General features: G+C 34.3%; 2 protein-coding genes and 1 long non-coding RNA gene across 3 annotated transcripts; all 3 read right to left on the reverse strand.

The window, feature by feature from the left end:
* Positions 1 to 2,099: 2,099 nt before the first annotated feature.
* On the reverse strand, positions 2,100 to 4,062 carry LOC147520471 (tryptophan N-monooxygenase CYP79A68-like). The gene is made up of 2 exons (XM_086594954.1): positions 2,988 to 4,062; positions 2,100 to 2,768 (listed from the first exon to the last, which is right to left on the reverse strand). Exons 1-2 carry the CDS (start codon positions 4,035 to 4,037, stop codon positions 2,130 to 2,132), a joined length of 1,689 nt encoding a protein of 562 aa, XP_086451080.1. The 5' UTR covers positions 4,038 to 4,062; the 3' UTR covers positions 2,100 to 2,129.
* A 2,803-nt stretch (positions 4,063 to 6,865) lies between these two features.
* Positions 6,866 to 7,438, reverse strand: LOC147520472 (uncharacterized). The gene is made up of 3 exons (XR_015214415.1): positions 7,321 to 7,438; positions 7,097 to 7,240; positions 6,866 to 6,929 (listed from the first exon to the last, which is right to left on the reverse strand). It is a non-coding gene; the product is annotated as an uncharacterized LOC147520472 (long non-coding RNA).
* A 2,342-nt stretch (positions 7,439 to 9,780) lies between these two features.
* LOC147520473 (uncharacterized) lies at positions 9,781 to 13,445 on the reverse strand. The gene is made up of 4 exons (XM_086594283.1): positions 12,941 to 13,445; positions 11,489 to 12,163; positions 11,136 to 11,323; positions 9,781 to 10,683 (listed from the first exon to the last, which is right to left on the reverse strand). Exons 1-4 carry the CDS (start codon positions 13,443 to 13,445, stop codon positions 9,781 to 9,783), a joined length of 2,271 nt encoding a protein of 756 aa, XP_086450409.1.
* Positions 13,446 to 19,922: the final 6,477 nt, after the last annotated feature.

A 19,922-nucleotide genomic window follows, 5' to 3' on the forward strand; every position in this document is an offset into this window, starting at 1 on the left:
GTCATCAACTCCTATTAAAATAGGAATTCCTTTTCTATTGAAAAGAAAAATTTTAGCACTTCTAATTAAAACGGGAATCCTTTTCCGATTATAATAGAAATTCCCGGCCACCCCTATTGAAAAAGAAAAATCTAGTACTTCTAATTAAAACGGGAATCCTTCTCCTATTAAAAACGGGAATCACACTTTTAAATTAAAACGGGATCCTTCCACCAATTAAAAAACGGGTTCTTAAAATGAGATTAAAAAATTTGTTGAGAAATTAAAATGGGTTTTTAAGAATTGATTAAAACAATTTGTTAGGAAATAAAATGGGTTAGCGACCAAAACAAGAATCATATTTTGTTAGAAAATTTATATATGTATAGTTATGATTGTTGAGCAAGTTTTTAAAAGTGCCGATGGGTATGCACGGGTCTACTTTCTAGTACTCTAGTATATATGGTACTACCTGAGCCACTCCATCGACGTTCAAATTGAATTAAGACCCAATTTTTTTTGTGGATATGTTCTAGCATGCCCACAAAATTTCATCCTACTTGGATATGTCTAACCTTGCGAAAATTAGTGTTCAATTTTGAACGTTTATCTAACGGTCCAAAATTTTCCGATTTCATAATAACATTTGATTAGATTAGACATATTTGAATGAGCTGAAATTTGGTGGACATATTAGGTTATTCATGGTGGGGAGATCATATCTACAAAATATCAGTATTTAATTCAACTGGTAGGATGAGATATGATTTTGTACATTTTGGGAGTGGCTCTATCCCTCCCCATATATATATGTTGGGAAAATTCTTAATTGGTTTTATTAATTCTTGGTTGCAAACCATTATGCCCTTGTGGGATATATATATAGAGAATTACATAAAACACAAATAGAAATAAAATCCAATATATCCTAAACATTCCTAGTCTAGAATATAATTTCCATACACCGCATATTCCATAATATTTGACAATATACTAATTGATATTGTCAAATCTTCTATATTCTTCATCATTCCATTATTAACGATGATTCGATGCTCCTCATCTCATCATATACTTCATCATTCCCCCTTAAGCTCATAGTGATTGAAAATCATTGTGAGCTTGCATAATATCACAACTCCATCAACAAAACCTACACCAAAAAAGAGACAAGAAAAAAATGTTCATCACTGATGAACAAAAATAGGCTCAATCTAAGTTCTCTTGTGGGCTCTATCATTGGCCATAGCCTCATCGGATCTTACTTGGTCTCAATGTGGCTCCGTCTTAGACTTAGTAATAATTGGCCAAAAATTGGATTGGATTTATAATCCAACAACCAAAAGTAATATGTCTATCTGGAATACCAATAAGGGTGGAGTATGTATGTAAGAACTTAGGGATTTGAGACATTTTATGATAAGAATAGTTTGTGGTGGTGGAAAACAAACTTTTTATAAACTCTTATTATAAGTTGTGGTGAAAATATTGTCTGGTGACGGTAGAGGCACCGCCGCCAGCGAAAAATGAACTCCCATGAAAGTGCTCTCAAGAGAGCACACCTGCTTCAATACCATGAAGAAATTTATAATAAGATGGTTTTATTAATTCTTGGTTGCGAACCATTATACCCTTGTAGGGTATATATAGAGAATTACATAAAACTCAAATAGAAATAAAATTCAATATATCATAAACATTCCTAGTCTAGAATATTATAGAATATACTTTCCATACACCACATATTCCATAATATTTTACAATATACTAATTGATATTGTCAAGTCTTCTATATTCTTCATCATTCCATTATTGGTGATTCGATGCTCCTCATCTCATCGTATACTTCATCATATGCATCCATACTTCACTCGTGAAAGTGAAATTTACAATAACCTATTTATTTAGGGTTAACCAATATTACCCACCTACTAGATGAGCCAATTAGGATTTCCCCTCCACTAGATGGGAAATTAGGGTCTCGCTCCTAAATGCACACAAAAAAAAATTGGTCAACCCCGTTGACTAAATGGGGGGAGACCCTAATTTCCCATCTAGTGGAGGGGAAATCCTAATTGGCTCATCTAGTAGGGGGTAACACTAGTTCACCCATTTATTTATTAATGGAAAACAATAGTTGTCTAAGTTCACTAGGAATATAGGTATTCGGGCAAGCGAGGTTTGGCCTGTGCATGTAGCGGTTTTGCTAGAAACAGATCATTAGTTGATTCAGACAGATCAATCTTGGACTCACCAGGTGGTGCAGTCCAATCGAACGCTTGAAGAAGCCTAGCCAACAACATAGTAGTCATTAGCGATCCGAGATTCACAGCCAGGCACCCACGACGTCCAGTACTAAAAGAGATGAAACGTAACTCCGGTTCATGGAGTTCAACGTCAAGAAAAGATCCATCAGAATTCAACTTCAGATGACGCTCAGGCTTGTACTCAAGTGGTTCATCCCAAACTCTAGGATTTCGACCTAGTTCTGTTCTACTCAGCAACACATGACTGCCCTTTGGAATGAAGTAACCAGCAACTGTTGTGTCAACATTGGACACGTGAGGAAGGTTAAATGGAGCAATAGGATGAAGTCGAAATCCTTCTCTTGCACACGCCTTTACATAGTTGAGCTTTGGGAAGTCGGACTCCTGCACAAGTCTATCCTTTCCAACCACAATGTCGATTTCCTCTACTGCTTTACGAAAAATTTCAGGCTGGTTAATCATCTCCGCAATCACCCATTCTACAGCGTTTGATGGGTTGTCTACTGCCGCATGAAACAATTCCTGCCACAAATTACAACCTGTTAGTATATTAGGAAGAGAAGTACGTACATGAGATAATACACAGAGTCGTATGGACCCAAAGATGGATTTGGAAATATCAATTTACACTTTTACAGTTGTTTTAGCATTTTCTGCATTGATTGGTTTTTCTCTTTTAGCAACCTTACTTAAGATCAATATTAAAAAAAAAAAAAAAAAAAAACTATATATATATCATACTGCAGTTTGAGCTCTGATCTCCTCAGTCGATAGCAACGGCTTCCCCTTATTGTCTTTCAGTAAAATGAGGACGTCGAGAAGATCCTCAGGCTCCTTCGAACTTACTTTAACATCTCCACCTCTCCATTTTTGTATCCTATCGTAAATTATTGGATCATGGTACTTGTTAACGATCTGAGTTACGGTCTTCATTATCTTCTCATGGCCATCCAAATCTAACCATCTCAAACTAGGCATGTAGTCTGATACACAAAACGCGTAAACAAGTGAAAGTCCAGTGAAGAGGGCCTCGACGTGTTCTTCTTCTTCGATAGTAGGAGCTCCGTCTTTCCTTCCCTCACCAAAGTACCTCCTGTTGAATATTATCTTCCTCATGACATTTCCACAATATGCCCTAGTGGCATGTCTTAGATTCACAATAGCTCCACCACCATCAGAATTCAGCATAGTGCTCCTGCATTGGTTATAAATGTAATGAATAAGATTGTCTGCTTCCTCGTCTCTCTTTCCGCGAAGCCACCTTAGTTTAGGTTGACTAAGTACTTCAGAAGCCACAACCCTTCTCATTTTCTTCCAGTGATCACCCCCTGGTTCTAAAACAACGCTCAAGAAATCATGACTCATATACTCTGTCGCCATTGTCGTAGGCCTAAACGCAAATTTGGTATCTTGTTTCACCAAGAACTCACGAGCAATATCGGGACACTTTACTGGGATAATGTGAGTATTACGAACGCGGACACATGCAATATCGGTGTTCACCTCATTCAGAATTCCTGTTATCCATCGGAACCTCGGTTTGTTCCTAAACAATTCAGGCAGGTTACCAAAGAATAGCCATGGTACAGGACCAGGAGGGAGTACTGCTTTTGAACTATTCCTCTCTAGTAATTTGGTTATAAGTTTGATGAGAAGTATAAAGAAGCAGGTTGACAAGAACAGAGCAACTGCATTGAAGATGACGTAAGACAACCCTGTAAGATCTAAAGCAACGTATGGAATGTTGTAGGAGTAGAGGGTGGAAATATTAAGAAAATTACTTTTGTTCATAGTTGCTCAGATGCTTGTTGCGTGACTTGCGTCTGTTGGATAAACTGATTTTGCTACAGCTGTGCATATGGGCTATATATAGAGAGAGAAGAATAAACAAGGATAGATATTCGCTAGAATTGGAACACTTGGAATGAATAATAAGGAAACAAATGATACTTTTAGCACTAAACATCCCAATTAATATATGGTTCAATCCAAAAATTAAAAGATAAAACTTTTTAGAAATTAAAAAATATTAGTTCTACTCAGACTCCCTCAATAACTCCATTGGGACTCCGTTTACTACGTGGCATCAAAATCTTATTCTTTTTCCAAGATTTAAAAAACAAATATTGAAATAAATTAATACCAAATAACATATCTAATTAAATGACTAAAACCAAAATAACAAATAAATAAAAAAACTTGACTATATTTCCATAAACAAATCAACCAAAGAAAGAAAGAAAATAAAGAAAAATAAACTTTAATTCCCAAAAAAAAAAGATGAATTCGGTGCACTTGTGAAACAAATCATCATATATTTTGACATAATCATCCAAACATTTGTTTAAGTCAATAGATAGATAATCATATGATTTTTTTTTTCTTCATTCAAAATTAATATAAACTAAAGTGATAAAAAATGAAATTTTGTGACAAGAAAGTGAATGAGAGAAAATGATGAAAGTTTGGGCCCAAAATTTTATTTTATTATTATTTTTTAAGTGGAAATTTTATTCATAATGATAAGGAGTTTTACAAATAATTAGGACAAACGTGCAATAAGGTGTCCCGCAATCCCATTTTGAATAGCAAATCATATTCATTTTAAAAACAAACTCATTAGCCCCGCTGTCATAACATTACTATTCATAACTGTCTGAAGTCTCTTGAGGAGCTTAACAAACTGTTGTCCCAATAACCCAAAAGTGTCGAAACTGAACGGAATAAAACAATGCTGGTTATTTATTTAAGTATAATTTTTTTTTTAAGTGGATTTTTTTTTTTAATATGTTTGTGGAAATATAGGTAAAATTTTTGTTATTTATTTGTTACTATTTCGGTGTTAGTTATTTAATTGGATAAGTTATTAGTTATTTTTTTTTATTTCTATTTGTTTTTTTTTATTATTGAAAAGAAAAATATAATTTGGATGCCAAACAAGCCGAGCTTTACCATGCTAGTTGGCTTTAAATTATTATTTCATATTTTTTTTATTTCTTAAACGAGCCAAGCCTGCCGAGCCCCCGAGGCGGCTCACCATTTTACACTATAAATATGTTATTTGAGCTAAACGAGCCGAGCTTCATCAAGCTCAACGAAGCTTTAATTTGAGCTCGAGCTCGGCTCATATAATTGGATCGATGCCATGTAAGCTCGAGCCCTCGGCTCAAATTCCACCCTTAAAGATATGGAGTCCCTTTGGAGTGATTAAGGGAGTCTAAATAGATTTTTTGTTGAAAAAATTGATGTTTATTAGTACAATGAACTTTACACGTTTTACTAGCTTGTAGGCCCGTGCATATGCACCGGCTCTTTTGAAAATATTTAGATTTTTTTTTAGAAAATTGGGACTATTGTTTTAGTCGGCTAACCCATTTTAATTTTATAACAAATTGTTTTAATTAAGTTTTAAAAACCTGTTTTTTTCAATTGGGAGAGAGATCATGTTTTAATAGGAGAATAATTCCCGTTTTAATTAGATATACTAGATTTTCCCTTTTCAATAGGGGAGGAATTCCCATTTTAATAGGAGAATGATTCTCGTTTTAATTAGAAGTGTTAGAATTTGTTTTAATAGGAGAGAAATTTCCGTTATAATAGGAGAGGAATTCCCGTTGTAAAAAAGGATTCCCGTTTTTCAAATAGGAGAGAAATTCCGGTTTTAATAGGAGATGACGTGGAATTTTAATAGAGCTCAAAAAATACTCCTTGTGGGAGGAATTCCCGTTTTAATTAGATACGCTAGATTTTCGCTTAATTTTCAATATGGGAGGAATTCTAAAGACTGTAAGCACACTATCCCCATTAAACTAATCAAATAGATATTTCTAAGCCTGACATATAAATTTTGAAAGATGTTTAAATACGCAAGCCTGCAGCAGTACCACTGGACCAACCCACAAATTTTCCCTGTGATTATTTTGGCCATCCTTTAGAAATAGTCGATACTTCGCAATCCGCCAACAGTTTTCCTATCGTGCGACGAATTTCAATAGGAACCAACTTAGACTTTTCTGCATCAGCTGCATGTCCCAGCCAAGTGTAGTTTAAATCTTCTAACACCACCGTACATCATAAATTTTTTACAGTAGTTACATTGAGATTTCTTGCGATCATCATCAAATAATATTCCATGATCCCAAACAATGTCCGGCTTACGTGGCACACCTATACAAAACATGTATATATATATAGATGCACAAACTAAATCTCCTGAAACCTATATACAGACTACAAAGAAAAGTAGTCTTAAGACTTATTTTCCTGAAACCCTCCTATATAATGAAACAATGTTCATAACATATTGGTACACATTAGTTAACATCCTGTATAATGAGATCGTAAAGAACTTTCAATTAAGTGGAAGACAATGAGCAAATATTAAGTTTAATGTATGTATAATATCCCTTTAAATAACAAAAATATATAAGTAAAACAACTTCAACATATAACTTGAGTGTATTTTCGTATGTTGCCTCGCACTCCTTCGTTTACGTCATGATTCTATTGATGAGAAGCCTTATGAATTCAATCAATCATGTAGTAAGAATAATTTTAAATCTCATTATTAGTTATTATTTCAATATTTTATTTCCAAGTATTAGGGAATGAGTATGTTACCTGAATTTCTACACATTGTTTTTTGGCATTTGGTTCTTCATCCTCTTGTTTGATTTTGATGCCCTGTTTTTAAGATAGTAATTGAATAGGTTAGTAGTAGAGCAAAACGTTAGCTATGACTATTACTAGAGTATGAAAGGAAGCTAAAGTTCCACAACTTGCTTAGGCAATAAACTGTAACAGTAAAATTTTAACAATGCATTATAACCAACAGTAAAATTTGTACTTACCTTTTCAATTTTGTCTAATTTTGAGACGGTTAATGAGCTATCTTTTCCATTTTCACAGTTGTACTTTGTGATTCTGACTTCAAATTCATATTCCTTGCCAATTGGTTCTTCTAATATTTCAGAAACCAAGTCGAAGCCATTTTCCTGCATAGAATATTTTAATATCATCGTGTGAGATTTTTTATAAATAAATGTAATTTTAAAGAGTTAAAGCTAATTAATACCTGTTTCTCAATTTTCAACAGTTCATCCAAAGGACGTTGCAACAAATATTCGGCCTCATCATCAAACGTTGTTATCAACTTTTTGCATGTTGAATCTTCTGTTTCAAATTGGAGTTTGTACCTGCATAGAATGTAATTACTTTAGTCTCTATGATAATATTTGTAATTTTTATAATAATATTTGTTACAGTACCTTTTTGTTGGTTCTTTCATTGAAATGGAATAATAATCACACCACCATTCTGGATATTTTAGTTCTACTTTCCTTCTGCACTAATCGCTTTAACAACAATTGTAATGCCAGTTGTATTTGTTGTCAATATCTGATATTTTTGCTTTAAATTTGTACCTTTTCCCCTATACATTGATAATTTCAAATTTTGTTAAACAGTAAAACAATAATTGAAAAGAAGAATTACACATGAACTTGGATAAAGGCAGGAAGTTACCAATGATGAAACTCATTAGCAATGTATCAATTTCTTCTAAATTTTTTCAGATAGAATTGCTTTTGTTGCATAGGTAGATGGCACTTTTTCTTGAAATTGGCAACTCTGCCCGTGGATTGTTTGAACTCCATTTTACATGAGAGATATGTCATAAACTTTAAAGTATGTACATGATTTTTTCTTGTGAAATAAGTAATTGTTACCTATTTTTTAAAGTATGAGCATCATCTGTTTCCAGGTTTATATACACCTTTGTCGCTGGTGTTGCTTGAAGTACATATTTAGCTGAAGCCCAATAACTTTGTACATTAGCACATATCACTCAAATTTATTGAATGTACATATTTAGATAGATATACCTGAGAACAATCTGACTATTGTTGAAGTCATAGTTATAATATCTCTTGGGCCATTTTTTGTTAGGACTTGTGGTATTTGTTTAATCCGATCTCCCCAGAAAGTAATTTCCAAGCATTCCATTCTAACAACAAATAAGGAAACAGAGTTCAAAATATACCATTGGTGATTAGTTGGTTTATTAAATAGTAGAGTATCATTAATAAGAAAAAACATACCTCTCATTATCAATGTAGATTGATTTTTTATCTGATTGTCCCATTCTTGTGTGAACATTTTTTTGCAATTCACCGATGTTGTTGTAGAATCCAATGACATCTGAATAAGGTAAACTTTATTGGTAAACCTATGAAAATTTTACCAATAAACGAACTAATGTATTTTGAAAAAAAAATGTTAGAATTACTAGTAAGAAATTCGTCTTGCTTATCTCGTGGGGCTAATTTCTTGAAATCGACAAAGCTGAATAGTTATCGTGGAATTGATGTTTCATCTAAAATATTCCTCATGGTTGTATACTTCTCAAATGTTATCTTGTTTTTATTGTTCACGGGACAGTAAGACCTAACGTTTTTAACGGTGAATTTTTCCAAATGTACCACCATCTTGAACTTTTTCCTTAAACTGTGGATAGATCTCCATAGGTATAGACGGATTGATTTGGTCACCCTGTATGAATGAAAAAAAATAATTGATATAAATCTTAAAGTGATAAAAGAGATGTTGAATAAGTGTGGTACTTACTTTTTCGTCAATGAGGATCATATCCTTACTTAACAATGTCTCATTTCCAACCAGATAGTGGTCCCAACTTCTATCAATTCTTACTATGAGCTTCAAATTCCTAACTGACTTGGTGGCTTGCTTTATCAAACTGTAATGAGTTGTCATGTCTAAATGCTGCAACATTATATAATGTCAGATCGACCGAGAACAGATAAGTAGGACATTATCTTTTCAAAGTTAATATAATTAACTAAAAAATAAATATAAAATGAAAACAAAGGTATGTCCAATGAAGTAGTAAATTGAAGTGATTTCAAACACTTGGCATATATAGAAAATGGTTGTGTATATTCCAATAAAGAACAAAAGAAAAAAAAAATGGCAAATGTGAATAATGTCTCCATAGTAGCTGCTAGTCCTCTACACTGTAATAGAATAAAAAAATAATAATTAGTTAATAAGCAATTCGCTCTATATGAAGTTAAAAATTGAAAATTTAAGATTGAACTAATATTTTTTTTTACCTCATTGTAAATTGTTGAATGCTTCTTTGTAGACAATGTTCTGAGTGTATCCTTCTGGTTCGTCATCATTTTTTTTTTATTAGGAATTTCAGTCCTGATCGTGTAGTTGTTCGTGATACTGCAACGTATAGTTGTCCATGACTGAAAACTGGCTTAAGCAAGTATACCCCCACTTGCTTCAATGTCTGTCCTTGACTTTTATTTATTGTCATTGCGAAACAAATCTTTATTGGAAATTGTATTCTCTTCAAACTGAAAGGCCAATTCGTGCACTTATAAGTTGTCTCTATCCTTGGTATATCAGTTTCCCCGCCAATGTTGCTCCCTGTTATAATTTTTGCTCTAATGACCTTTGGAGCTAGTTTGATAACAATAAGTCTTGTTCCATTACAAAGACCAAGGCTCTAGTTTATGTTTCTAATAAGCATGATTGGTGTGCCAAGTTTCAACTCCAGCTTATGGTTTGGAAGACCAGATCCTTTAATTGTGTTAAGAAATTCAACTGGGTATGCTGCATACTGTTCTTCAATATTTTCAGATATGGAGCTTAATGAATTCGGCCTAAAGTACTCACGCATTTGTCCCTCGAAAGAAGACAGAATGTGGGAGTTGATATCATCTACAAACTCATTTGTAGGTGACAGAATGCATCTATCTCTGAAGTAGTTGTTATCCATGTATTTTGATGGTAAATCTTTGTAAATACTTGACACGATATCACTTATGCTGTCATCGCCAGGAGGAATAAGAAGATCATTAGGAATTTGGATCCAATTTTTTTCTTTACCTTCGAATATGGAAATGGTAGGTAAGTTTCCTTCTCCGAGGTCTAATACCCACTTGCTGAAATCTAACGCCAATGAAGAATCCACATTCTTTAAGCGCATGTTTCTAGTTAGCTTGAAGACTTTGCAATGCTGCCAAATATGTGATCTGTTTATCGATGAAGCAATTATTAATTCCCTTGTACCTCTTGGAATGATAGGTAAAATCTGCCTGAAATCTCCCCCTAGCAGAATAATTTTACCTCCAAAGATCTTGTTTTCATTTTCTTTGCCCATTAGATCTTTCAGCGTCATGTCTACTGCTTCAAAATCATGGTTGTGGGTCATAGGAGCTTCGTCCCAAACGATAAGATCAGCTCGTTGAATAAGTCTGGCCAGCATGGTGTTTTGACTTATATTGCAGGTTGAGTACTCATCAATTTCTATTGGGATTTTAAATCTTGAATGTGTTGTCTTTCCACCTGGAAAAAGTAGAGCTGCTATTCCTGAAGAAGCAATTGCAATGGCTATTTTCCCTTGTGGCTGCAGTTAGGTCAATATGGTATTGTAGAGGAATGTCTTGCTAGTCCCTCCTCCTCCATAGACAAAATAAACCCCACCTGAGTTTGTATTGACTGCATTTATAATTTCATCATATATAGTCTTCTGGTCATAATTTAGGCAGTTTTGCATTTCATGAAATTGTTGGTGCATTTCATTGTGATTATATTCTTGTTCTTCCATGATGAGTCTATCTGGGTTTCTAGGTTCTGACCTCATATCTTTGAATGGTATCTTAAAATCCTTCAGTTGACGGTTTACTTGTTTCAGTAATCTGTCAATCTCAGTCAGCGCATGGTTTCTAAGCTCTTCAGGTGTTAAAATTAGATCACCGTCATTTGCTCGAGTTCTTTATTTGTCCAGTATGTCATCTGTAAACAACTCCCAATGTTTGTTCCATAGAACCAAAGGTTCACTCACCTCACAGAACTCACCTCACAGAAAACTAATAGTGTCACAAATAACTGCCTCAAGGAAGCACTACCAGCCCATTGACTTACTTCAACGATTGCATCATTCCATTCGTCGTCATTTTGCAATAGTCCAAGTGCAAGACATGTTGATTTGAAATCCTCATACACCTTGCCGTTGACAGTTCTGAGATCTTTATATGACGTTGCACCTTTTTTAACATTTAATACCATTCACAAATAAAACCGTTCGCCTGACATCGGATTTGCATAAAAGATCCTTCCGATTTTTACTTCTTTCTGTCTTAATTTCCAATATTTCAGAGAATCAACCCAAACAAATTTTAATGGGAAATCAACATACCTTAGGTGTCTACCATCTTCATGTAATTGGTTATAGCGCATCCACTCTGTAAATTTGGTTTTCTTTGCACTTTCATGGGTGATGACTTCATCGGTGTTGTCATCGTCATGATAGAACACCGTATGTTCACCTTCAAGATGGAATGGTAGTCTCTCAACAGGTGGGTATCGATAGTGGATATCGTAACCAAATAATCTCCAGCAAGCTTCATGTGCAGATGATACATATCGACAGTCTAAGAATCTTTGAATTTCATCAACTTGTATTATTGTTTCTTTGGTTTCTGTGTTTTCGACAGTGGTATCAGTCTCAACAACAGCAGTGGATCTATCTTGACCTTTGCTCAAGTATTTGAAGAGATACTTGACCATTCGACTTCTATTACAGAACTCCACGTTGATGTGTGCTCCATATTTCTTTGAAAGAGCTGGATTATAAGGAACAACCCATCTGTTATCAACGGTGAAAGTCTTCTTCTTCCGTTTTTTTGTAGCTGTTCTACCTGGTCTTCTCATGTACATTGCAAATCCCTTGTCATCGAATGTAGTTTCTTCACAAAATTCTTTTGGATAAAGTCTGCTACATTTTCTTTCGTTCATGCAAGGTGAATTCTTGTCTAGCTCTCCACATGGACCATGAATCATGTTATCTACGACAATTTCATATAACAACGGGTCATCATTTTTGTCTGGAAGTTCAGCTAATATAATCTTATCAATGTTAGTTGGTGTAGAAGGCTTGTCATCAGGGTGCAATCAAAGTAGTATGTGAGCGTGTGGTAGACCTCGTTTTTGGAATTCAATAACATAGATTGCTGCAAAATTCAAATTTAAAAGTAAATAAATATGAATGCTTGATACCACTATATCACATGAAAATTTACAAATTTGTTTGTATAAAGCTGATACGTCTAAGAAAGGAGTATAATATATAAAGTTCTGCATAACCCCGAGCAGCCATTGGCTTTGTTTGCCTTTTGTTCCTCAACTCCTCTTTCAGTTGGAATATCATTCCTTTTTTTGGCTAATTATTTTATTAGTTATTACACTTGGCTTGAAGGTTCTAAGTGAGACATTAGACATTATATTGTAAACCGACTAATTATTCATATATAAAAAGTGTAAGAGAAGGCCGAAACTAATTGACCCGTACTACCAACTTGAGGTGTTTGTGAAATCCTGGTAGTGTCGCTTCCCCATACTTACTTTGACAAAATGACAACCATAGACATTTTCTTGATTGGTGTTTGTCAACCATAGACATATTAACATCTTACATACTGACTTACTGTACCAGCTCGATTAAATTTTAGAATGAAAAAAAAGTAAAACCAGCAAAAAATAAAATAAAATAAAAATGAATAATTTATGGGGAAAAAAATAAGGAATAAGATGTTTTCAAGCCAAGAGTCACATAGTTTAGGCATCCCACAAATAAAATTAAGATGTAAATTATTTAAAATTACCTGCCATAACTTTGCCAAAGTGTTCTTCTTCTTTGAGGTCCTTCATAATCTGATCCACTTTTATTTTAAACGTTCTAACAACAACTTCGAGACGGTATTCAAATTTTAGACCTTCAACTCTTTTCATTGCAAGTTTAATTTCATTCCACTTTGGATTGCAAGTGAATGTGATGAATAGATCTGGAGCTCCCGCCCATCTGCATATAGCAATGGCATCCTGATAATTTTGCACCATGTACCGTGGCCCACCAGTAAATGAAGAAGGCAAAACTAAACGCTTTCCGACTAATCTTGCATCTGTGTCTCTAGCGTGCACTGAGTCAACTATATTCTTATATAGTTCTGCTCTAATTGTGGACTGGTTGTTTCGGAACCAATCAAGTCTTTCTTCTTCTACACATGTGTACATATCGACCATAAATTGCAATTTTACTTTACCACCATTGACTAAAGTCTGGCCCTCAATTTCTCTATGTTGAAGTTTGAAGGCATAATATTCTCGCATGCTAACTATGTGGCAGTGATTTTCTGATATTTCTTCTTCTCCTTGATACAAAATATCGAATGTGTAGTCGTCCTCACCGTATGGAAATAAAAGAGGATATTGCATTGCCATGCATAAAGCTAGGATAATATTCAGTAATTCATTTGAGGTCTTCTTCTTGGTGTTCAACAACTATATCTCGATGATGAAATTCAACTCCATTTCCAAGCATCAGTGCTTCTACTTCAGTAGATGTAGGCAGGTTGTACTGTCTTGCATTTTTTGAGCGTGTGCCAATGAGTCTAATGCGTACAAGTATGTAGTCCTCTTCATTGAACCTATCTCGTGCCATTCGGAAGGCCTTTGCAATTTCATTTTCCGCATTCAGCATTGTTATCAATCCTTCAACTATACTACCATCTAATGCTTGTTCGAGTGCTTGATTGGGCAGAGCATTTAACCTATTGGACACCTCGTTCCTGTGTCATATATATATAAAGTTGCGCAAACTTTAGTTTATCTCCTGTTGGAAGTAACGATCCAATTTTATGGTAATTTTGTCCATGAATTATGAATACATGGACCACCACCATTGTTAATTGCATAGTCTATTTTTCCACCCATTGATGTGAAAGTAAAGATTGAATTATATGATCTTATGTTTTCAATAAAATGAGTGCTTTTTGGTCCCCTTGATTCAAGCAGATCCTTTAAGAATTGTGGAGGATTCTTCAATAGTGGAAGTTCTATCTTTCCCACTTGACAACAAATGGAGAATGTAGGAAGCTATCCCTTTTGTTTCTTGTTGTTCCTTTCTTCATTCCAGATTATAGCTCCACAGAAAGAACAAATTTTGTTGAGTTCACCAAAGTCCCATAGTTCTATATAAAGAAAAAAAAGATAAGAAAAAGTATATAAGTTATTAATCGAAATATTCAACGTGTTTAATTTAATACTTACCAATATCACGAGTACTTTTGCGAAGTGGAATCTTGTCAATGAAATCAAAATCTGACAAATCAAAATTTGCTGAATTGTTGTTGATGTTCTAAAAATCAACATTAGTAGTGATATTTCTTTGCCTATTCATAGTTTCTTCTCTGTGCATAGACTGAACTCTTCGAATATTTGAAATTCTGGTAGCACGCAAATCATTTATAACCAACTCTCTTTATGGGAGAAGATTGCATCTTAGCCTTGATTTACGAACCTGTTTATTCTTCTCTTTGGCCATAGGGATTTCTTATAATAAAGATAAAAAAAAATGCAGAATTATAATTGTAAGGGACACTTAAAATAGAGTAGTTAGATTGAACACACACAAAAGAAGTACTCATATATATAGAGTAGTTAGATTGAACACACACAAAAAAAATTTAATCATGCACTCACAAAAAAATCTAATATAAAGAAAAGAAGTACTCATATATATAATTACATGCACACACAAAAAAATTATGAATTAAATCATGTAATTTAAAATTTTAACATTACCTGTAAAGAAACGACGACAGAAGTGAATACAGTAGGCAAACTCTACTATAAGGTTCTGTTAGCAATAGCAAACAAAGTTTTGTTAACAAATAAAGCTTTATTCAAAGTTTCGTACTTAAGTACACTGAACACATAATATCCCCCTGGTCATACAATTTAAAAGATTGATTCAGATAGCTTAGAAACCAGAAGGTTAAAGTAAATTCAGGACCCAACTGCAAACTTTAGGAAAACCAAATCAACAAATTGACATTACGATTGTGATTGACATTTGATACCTGCTGTTGGGCCATGCATGGCAACCAACAATCTCATTATCTTGTACTCTGACTTAGACACAAGTGCCTAAGATAATATACCTTCACATATTAATTGATATATTATATTCAACTGTATAATATCAATGGCATCGTGTTTACAGAATACATTTGAGCGTAGCAAAAGGGTGGTCGCATTGAGGGTATCAGGAGATAGAGCAGAATACTACAGCTGCATGATCCTTTACAATCAAGACATGCTACTTGATGATGTAGGGAGGCATTACTACATATTTGGAGAGGCAGCTTCCCTTTATGAAGTTAGTTTTCCATCCAGATTGGAAGCCTTGACCAACTCAATATCTTACTGCAACTGTAGGGCACAACACAAAACTAACATTGTTTCTATTTGCGTTAATTCCTACAGAAATGCCATGTGCATTCCCTTGTAAAAGGACCAAGTGCTATCACAGCACAATGCAGGGTATCGGAAGTACAGGACATGGGCTTTACCTTCTTGGGTTGTAAGATCACTGGCGTAGGGACTGCCATCTTAGGAAGGTCCTTATTCTAGGGTGGTGTTTATTATGAGTTTCATGTCTAGTGTTGTACTTCCTCAAGGATGGGATGACTGGGGTGAGCCGAGCAATCATAGGTATGCCCAAACTAATCCCAGATTTCTACTTTGTGTAGGTAAAAGTTCCTACAGATTTCCAGCTTCTTAATGAGATGAAGAGGAAGAAAGTAAGGTGCACAATGGTGACTTACAATATAATAATTGATGGTTGCAAGTGGTTTGAAACCAAATTCTCAGATATACACAACTTTTATCTCAGGTCACTCTCGTGATGGTAAAGTGGAAGAGGCTAGAAAGGTTTTAGAGGGAATGAGTGATGAAGGGATTTCACCAGATGTTTATTGCTATAATTCTCTTGTATCTGGTCTCTGTAAAGCTGGAAAAATGGCAGAGGCAAGAACTATCCTACTTGAGATGGTAGACGAGGGATTTACCCCAAATGCTTTTACGTATGGGGATTTCATCCACGGGCATAGTAAGGCAGGTGAAATGCAAGATGCAGATAGGTATCTGGCAGAGATTCATATAAATTGTACTAACTCAAAAGTCTTGCTTTTGTAAATTGTTGTTACAGAACTGTGTTTTATGCGTTCCAGAAGGGGCAATTGGTCACACACCCTTTCAGATGCCGAAGTTGCGCCTTTTGATAAGAATTAAATTGGACGTTACTCCAACTCACACTTAAATCAATTACCATACTCTCAAATCATGTTGAAATATATTTCGAGTAAAGGTATCATCCCATGCCTAACATTGAAGCACGTGTTTACAACTTAGCTAGACTACTCAAGAGAAACCTTAAATGAGAGAAGGATTTAGGTGGAAGTTTTTACACTACACTATACTTATTTTAATTATAAGTTACAAAAGTTACTAATAACAAATATATTCTAAAATTACTAAAGAAGATAGAAGAGAGAGAGAAGTGTGGATGATTGATTTACCATGTGATTTAAACTACTATTAATGAAAGACATATTTCAATTTTTTGTTTTCATATTCACTTTGATTCATAGACAAATCAAAGTGAATACTTAAATCTTGATCCCTAGTAGAATTTCTAAATCTCTAAAGAGATTCTACTAGCATGAGAGATTAAATTAGCACCCTATCTCTAGAGCACTTCTTCAACCTCTAGTTTGTTTTCCACTTCAACTATTTTGTAATTGAAGTAAAAATCAAACTTGTTAAATTTTAAGCAATTGAATTACATCTTCATTAGTAGAGTTATCCTCACATGGGTTTATCTAACCCTCCACAAGGGAGGAGTTAGCTTATGGTGAGATAACTACAACTAATGAAAATGCTCTAGAGAAGAAGAAGAATTATATTCCTAAAACTAAAACTACTTCTACAACTAATTTAATCCTACTCCTATTTCCTAATTTAGAGAAGAAGAAGAAAGAAGAGTGAAGGGCTACAAGGCCACAAATCACAAATGAATTGGCAAGTTTATTTAAACCACCACCCCTCCTATTTATAGTTTCAAAGGAGTGAGATGGATGGCCAAGATTACATCTTACATTTTCAAGCCAAAGGTTACAAATTAATCTACTTTTATAATGGAATTTATTTAATCTAAGTGGAGAAAAGTGGATGAAATAGTAATTCCCATTACAAGATAAATAATTAGGAGTGTTTTGTGCACTTATTAAGTGGAGAAAGTGGGTGATTATATAAGCTTCAACTTAATGACATCATAATGAATAGTAATTGGATTTTTACTTTGTCTTGGTTCGGACTTGTTTCAACTCCTAGTCCAGTAAATTGATGGAATTTGTATACCATTGTGTAGAGCTTGTTACGCTGATCGTTTTGACAGGTCACACGCTCAAAACAGAGTTCGGAGTCAAAAGATATGATTTTCCGAAGTTTCGCTGATTTTTCTACAAGATTTGACCCGAAATTGACCATTTTGACCAGGCTTGCTTCATGGGCTAGATTTAAGCTTCCAATGGGCTTATTTTGGACTTGATAAAAAGGCTTTCTTTCCAATTAGCATATTCACCTTGTATCCATGCCAAAATGTTGGCTTTGTTGAAATTTCATTGTTTACGTGTCGAAACCTGCAAAAGCATGGAAATACAATTATTTTGCATTTATTACACACGTAATTAACCAATATGTAATGTCTCTATGGGGTTTATATTATAGTTTTGGGTACTTATCAACCACCCCCAAACAGCACTTTGTTTGTCCTCAAGCAAAGAAGAGACACTAAACAGATAAGTGGCCAAAAATGTGTAGTCTCGCATTAATTCTAAGGCCTTAAACCACTAGAATTCCCTAGTGGACGAGTTTTGCATTGACCAGAAAAGATACTAACAAACTTCATTTAAACCACTAGGAATTCCCTAGTGGCCCCCGAGTTTAATAAGGCCCCATTTAGTGCTTGGCGGGGTTTTCTACTATATAAAATGATCTGGATAACAAACTTCAAATTTAGAATAGCAACCAATTACACTAAATAATGATGCTTATTAGGCATTTAAAATATTTTTGTAGTATAAACAAAGGTTACTTTTTTTGGGCCCCTTCGCAGAATTAATCTCAAGAACAAAGACTTTTTCCCTTAATTAATCAGATATATACATCTTATTAACGGAGAACAAGAACTAATTCCATTGAAACTTGAGTTAATAAATTCACAATAATTAAAACATCTACATATGATCATGCATGCAGTGAATTTTTACAATGAACTGTACAAGCAGGGCTGTTTCTGGATCCTTTGGAGAGCGTCCTTAAGTAGGTTCTCACAGGTATGTGTTGAAACACAAATTCTCTCATAATTTTTCCACTCAAGTTTTGCTAACTCTAGTGTGCAATGGGCACACATTTCAACACATTCTCAATGACATTCAGAAGAGTCTAGGTCGATCGATCACAACTACTACTTATTATCATAGCACCCTACTCCTAGTTGAGCTAGAGGTCTTTAATAGGAATTATGGGGCTTAGGTGATAGTGTAGAAGAAAATAGAATGGAAAATCAAAAATATGATAAGTATGAGAGAACAGGGTCTGAAATCCTTTGTTGGCTGCTTCTAAAATATATTTTCCATGCTTAGTCCTTTTTGGCTTATTGACTCCTTTTGATTTGATTTTTGGGAGTTCTGACTATGACTTTTTACTTTTTACTTGGAATTTTATTTCTATTTCTATTTTCCTTTTCTTTTTTGAAGAAAATAACTAATTTTTGTTTGGACAAGTCTTTCTCTTCACTTTTCTGCATTCATCTTATTTCTCATACTCATCAAATAGGTGAGTTTATTTTATTTTGGGGTTAATAGATGGGTAAGGAAATGTTGGTGAAAAATGAAAATGGTGAAATGAAAGATTCAATGGGGGCGACTAGTGGTAAAATTTGTATTAGTATGTATTTATGGCTATATTGATCCAAAGAAAGCCTAAATTCTCTTCTAGGATTCGGATGGTGATCAAGTAAGTAGACATGCATGTGATTTCTCTACTCGAAATAACTACTCTTCTGTGTCATTACTCATAAATCACTCCTGTCGAGGCTTTTATTAGGCTAGATTCTCACTGGATTTGAAATTAAGTAGTCTAACCGTGGGTCCCATAAATTTACTGCTAATTACAGTCAATGATACTCATTGCATGAATATTCATGAAAAAATGTAAAAATATTGTCTATGTATTAACCTAAGTGTCAAGGAACAAATTCTCATCCTAGTGCTAAGGTGAGATTTCTAGACAATTTTCATCATAGAAAAGGAAACAAGACTTTGTCACTAAATATGTTGAAAAGAAAAGAAAGAAAAACTATAAACAAGCTAATAATATACTAAATTTTTGCAAAAAAGGTTCTAACCACCCCCAAACAGAAGGACACTTTGTCCTCAAAGTGTAAGAGAGAGAAAGAAGATACATGAGAAGCTTGAGCAAAGATTTAGCGAACAAACTGCAACAAAATGTTATTCGAATACAATATACAATATACTAAAAGAAAACTGAAAATATCACACTAAGCAAAGAAAACAAACAACAAACAAAGAAACAAACAAATATCACACAACAAAAGGGAAAACACACCAAATACATATATATACAACCCAACACGTAAATTCAGGGTGCATCCAATCTAGGATCATCATGTGTGAAGTGCCACTCTTTAGCATCATGCCAGTTGATAATGGCCTGCCATAG

Source organism: Coptis chinensis, chromosome 2 (genome assembly GCF_015680905.1).
Source record: "Coptis chinensis isolate HL-2020 chromosome 2, ASM1568090v1, whole genome shotgun sequence".
In the NCBI taxonomy this organism is placed as follows: domain Eukaryota; kingdom Viridiplantae; phylum Streptophyta; class Magnoliopsida; order Ranunculales; family Ranunculaceae; genus Coptis; species Coptis chinensis.

Excerpts from the sequence above, each read along its gene's own strand:
- LOC147520471 (XM_086594954.1), bottom strand. The coding sequence starts at position 4,037 with ATGAACAAAAGTAATTTTCTTAATATTTCCACCCTCTACTCCTACAAC. Across the intron at positions 2,769-2,987 it reads AGATCAGAGCTCAAACTGCA|GAATTGTTTCATGCGGCAGT; the intron begins GTATGATATATA and ends AATTTGTGGCAG.
- LOC147520473 (XM_086594283.1), bottom strand. The coding sequence starts at position 13,445 with ATGCGAGAATATTATGCCTTCAAACTTCAACATAGAGAAATTGAGGGC. Across the intron at positions 12,164-12,940 it reads CTTTGGCAAAGTTATGGCAG|ACAAAAATGATGACCCGTTG; the intron begins GTAATTTTAAAT and ends CTGAACTTCCAG. Across the intron at positions 10,684-11,135 it reads CACTATTAGTTTTCTGTGAG|CCACAAGGGAAAATAGCCAT; the intron begins GTGAGTTCTGTG and ends ACCTAACTGCAG.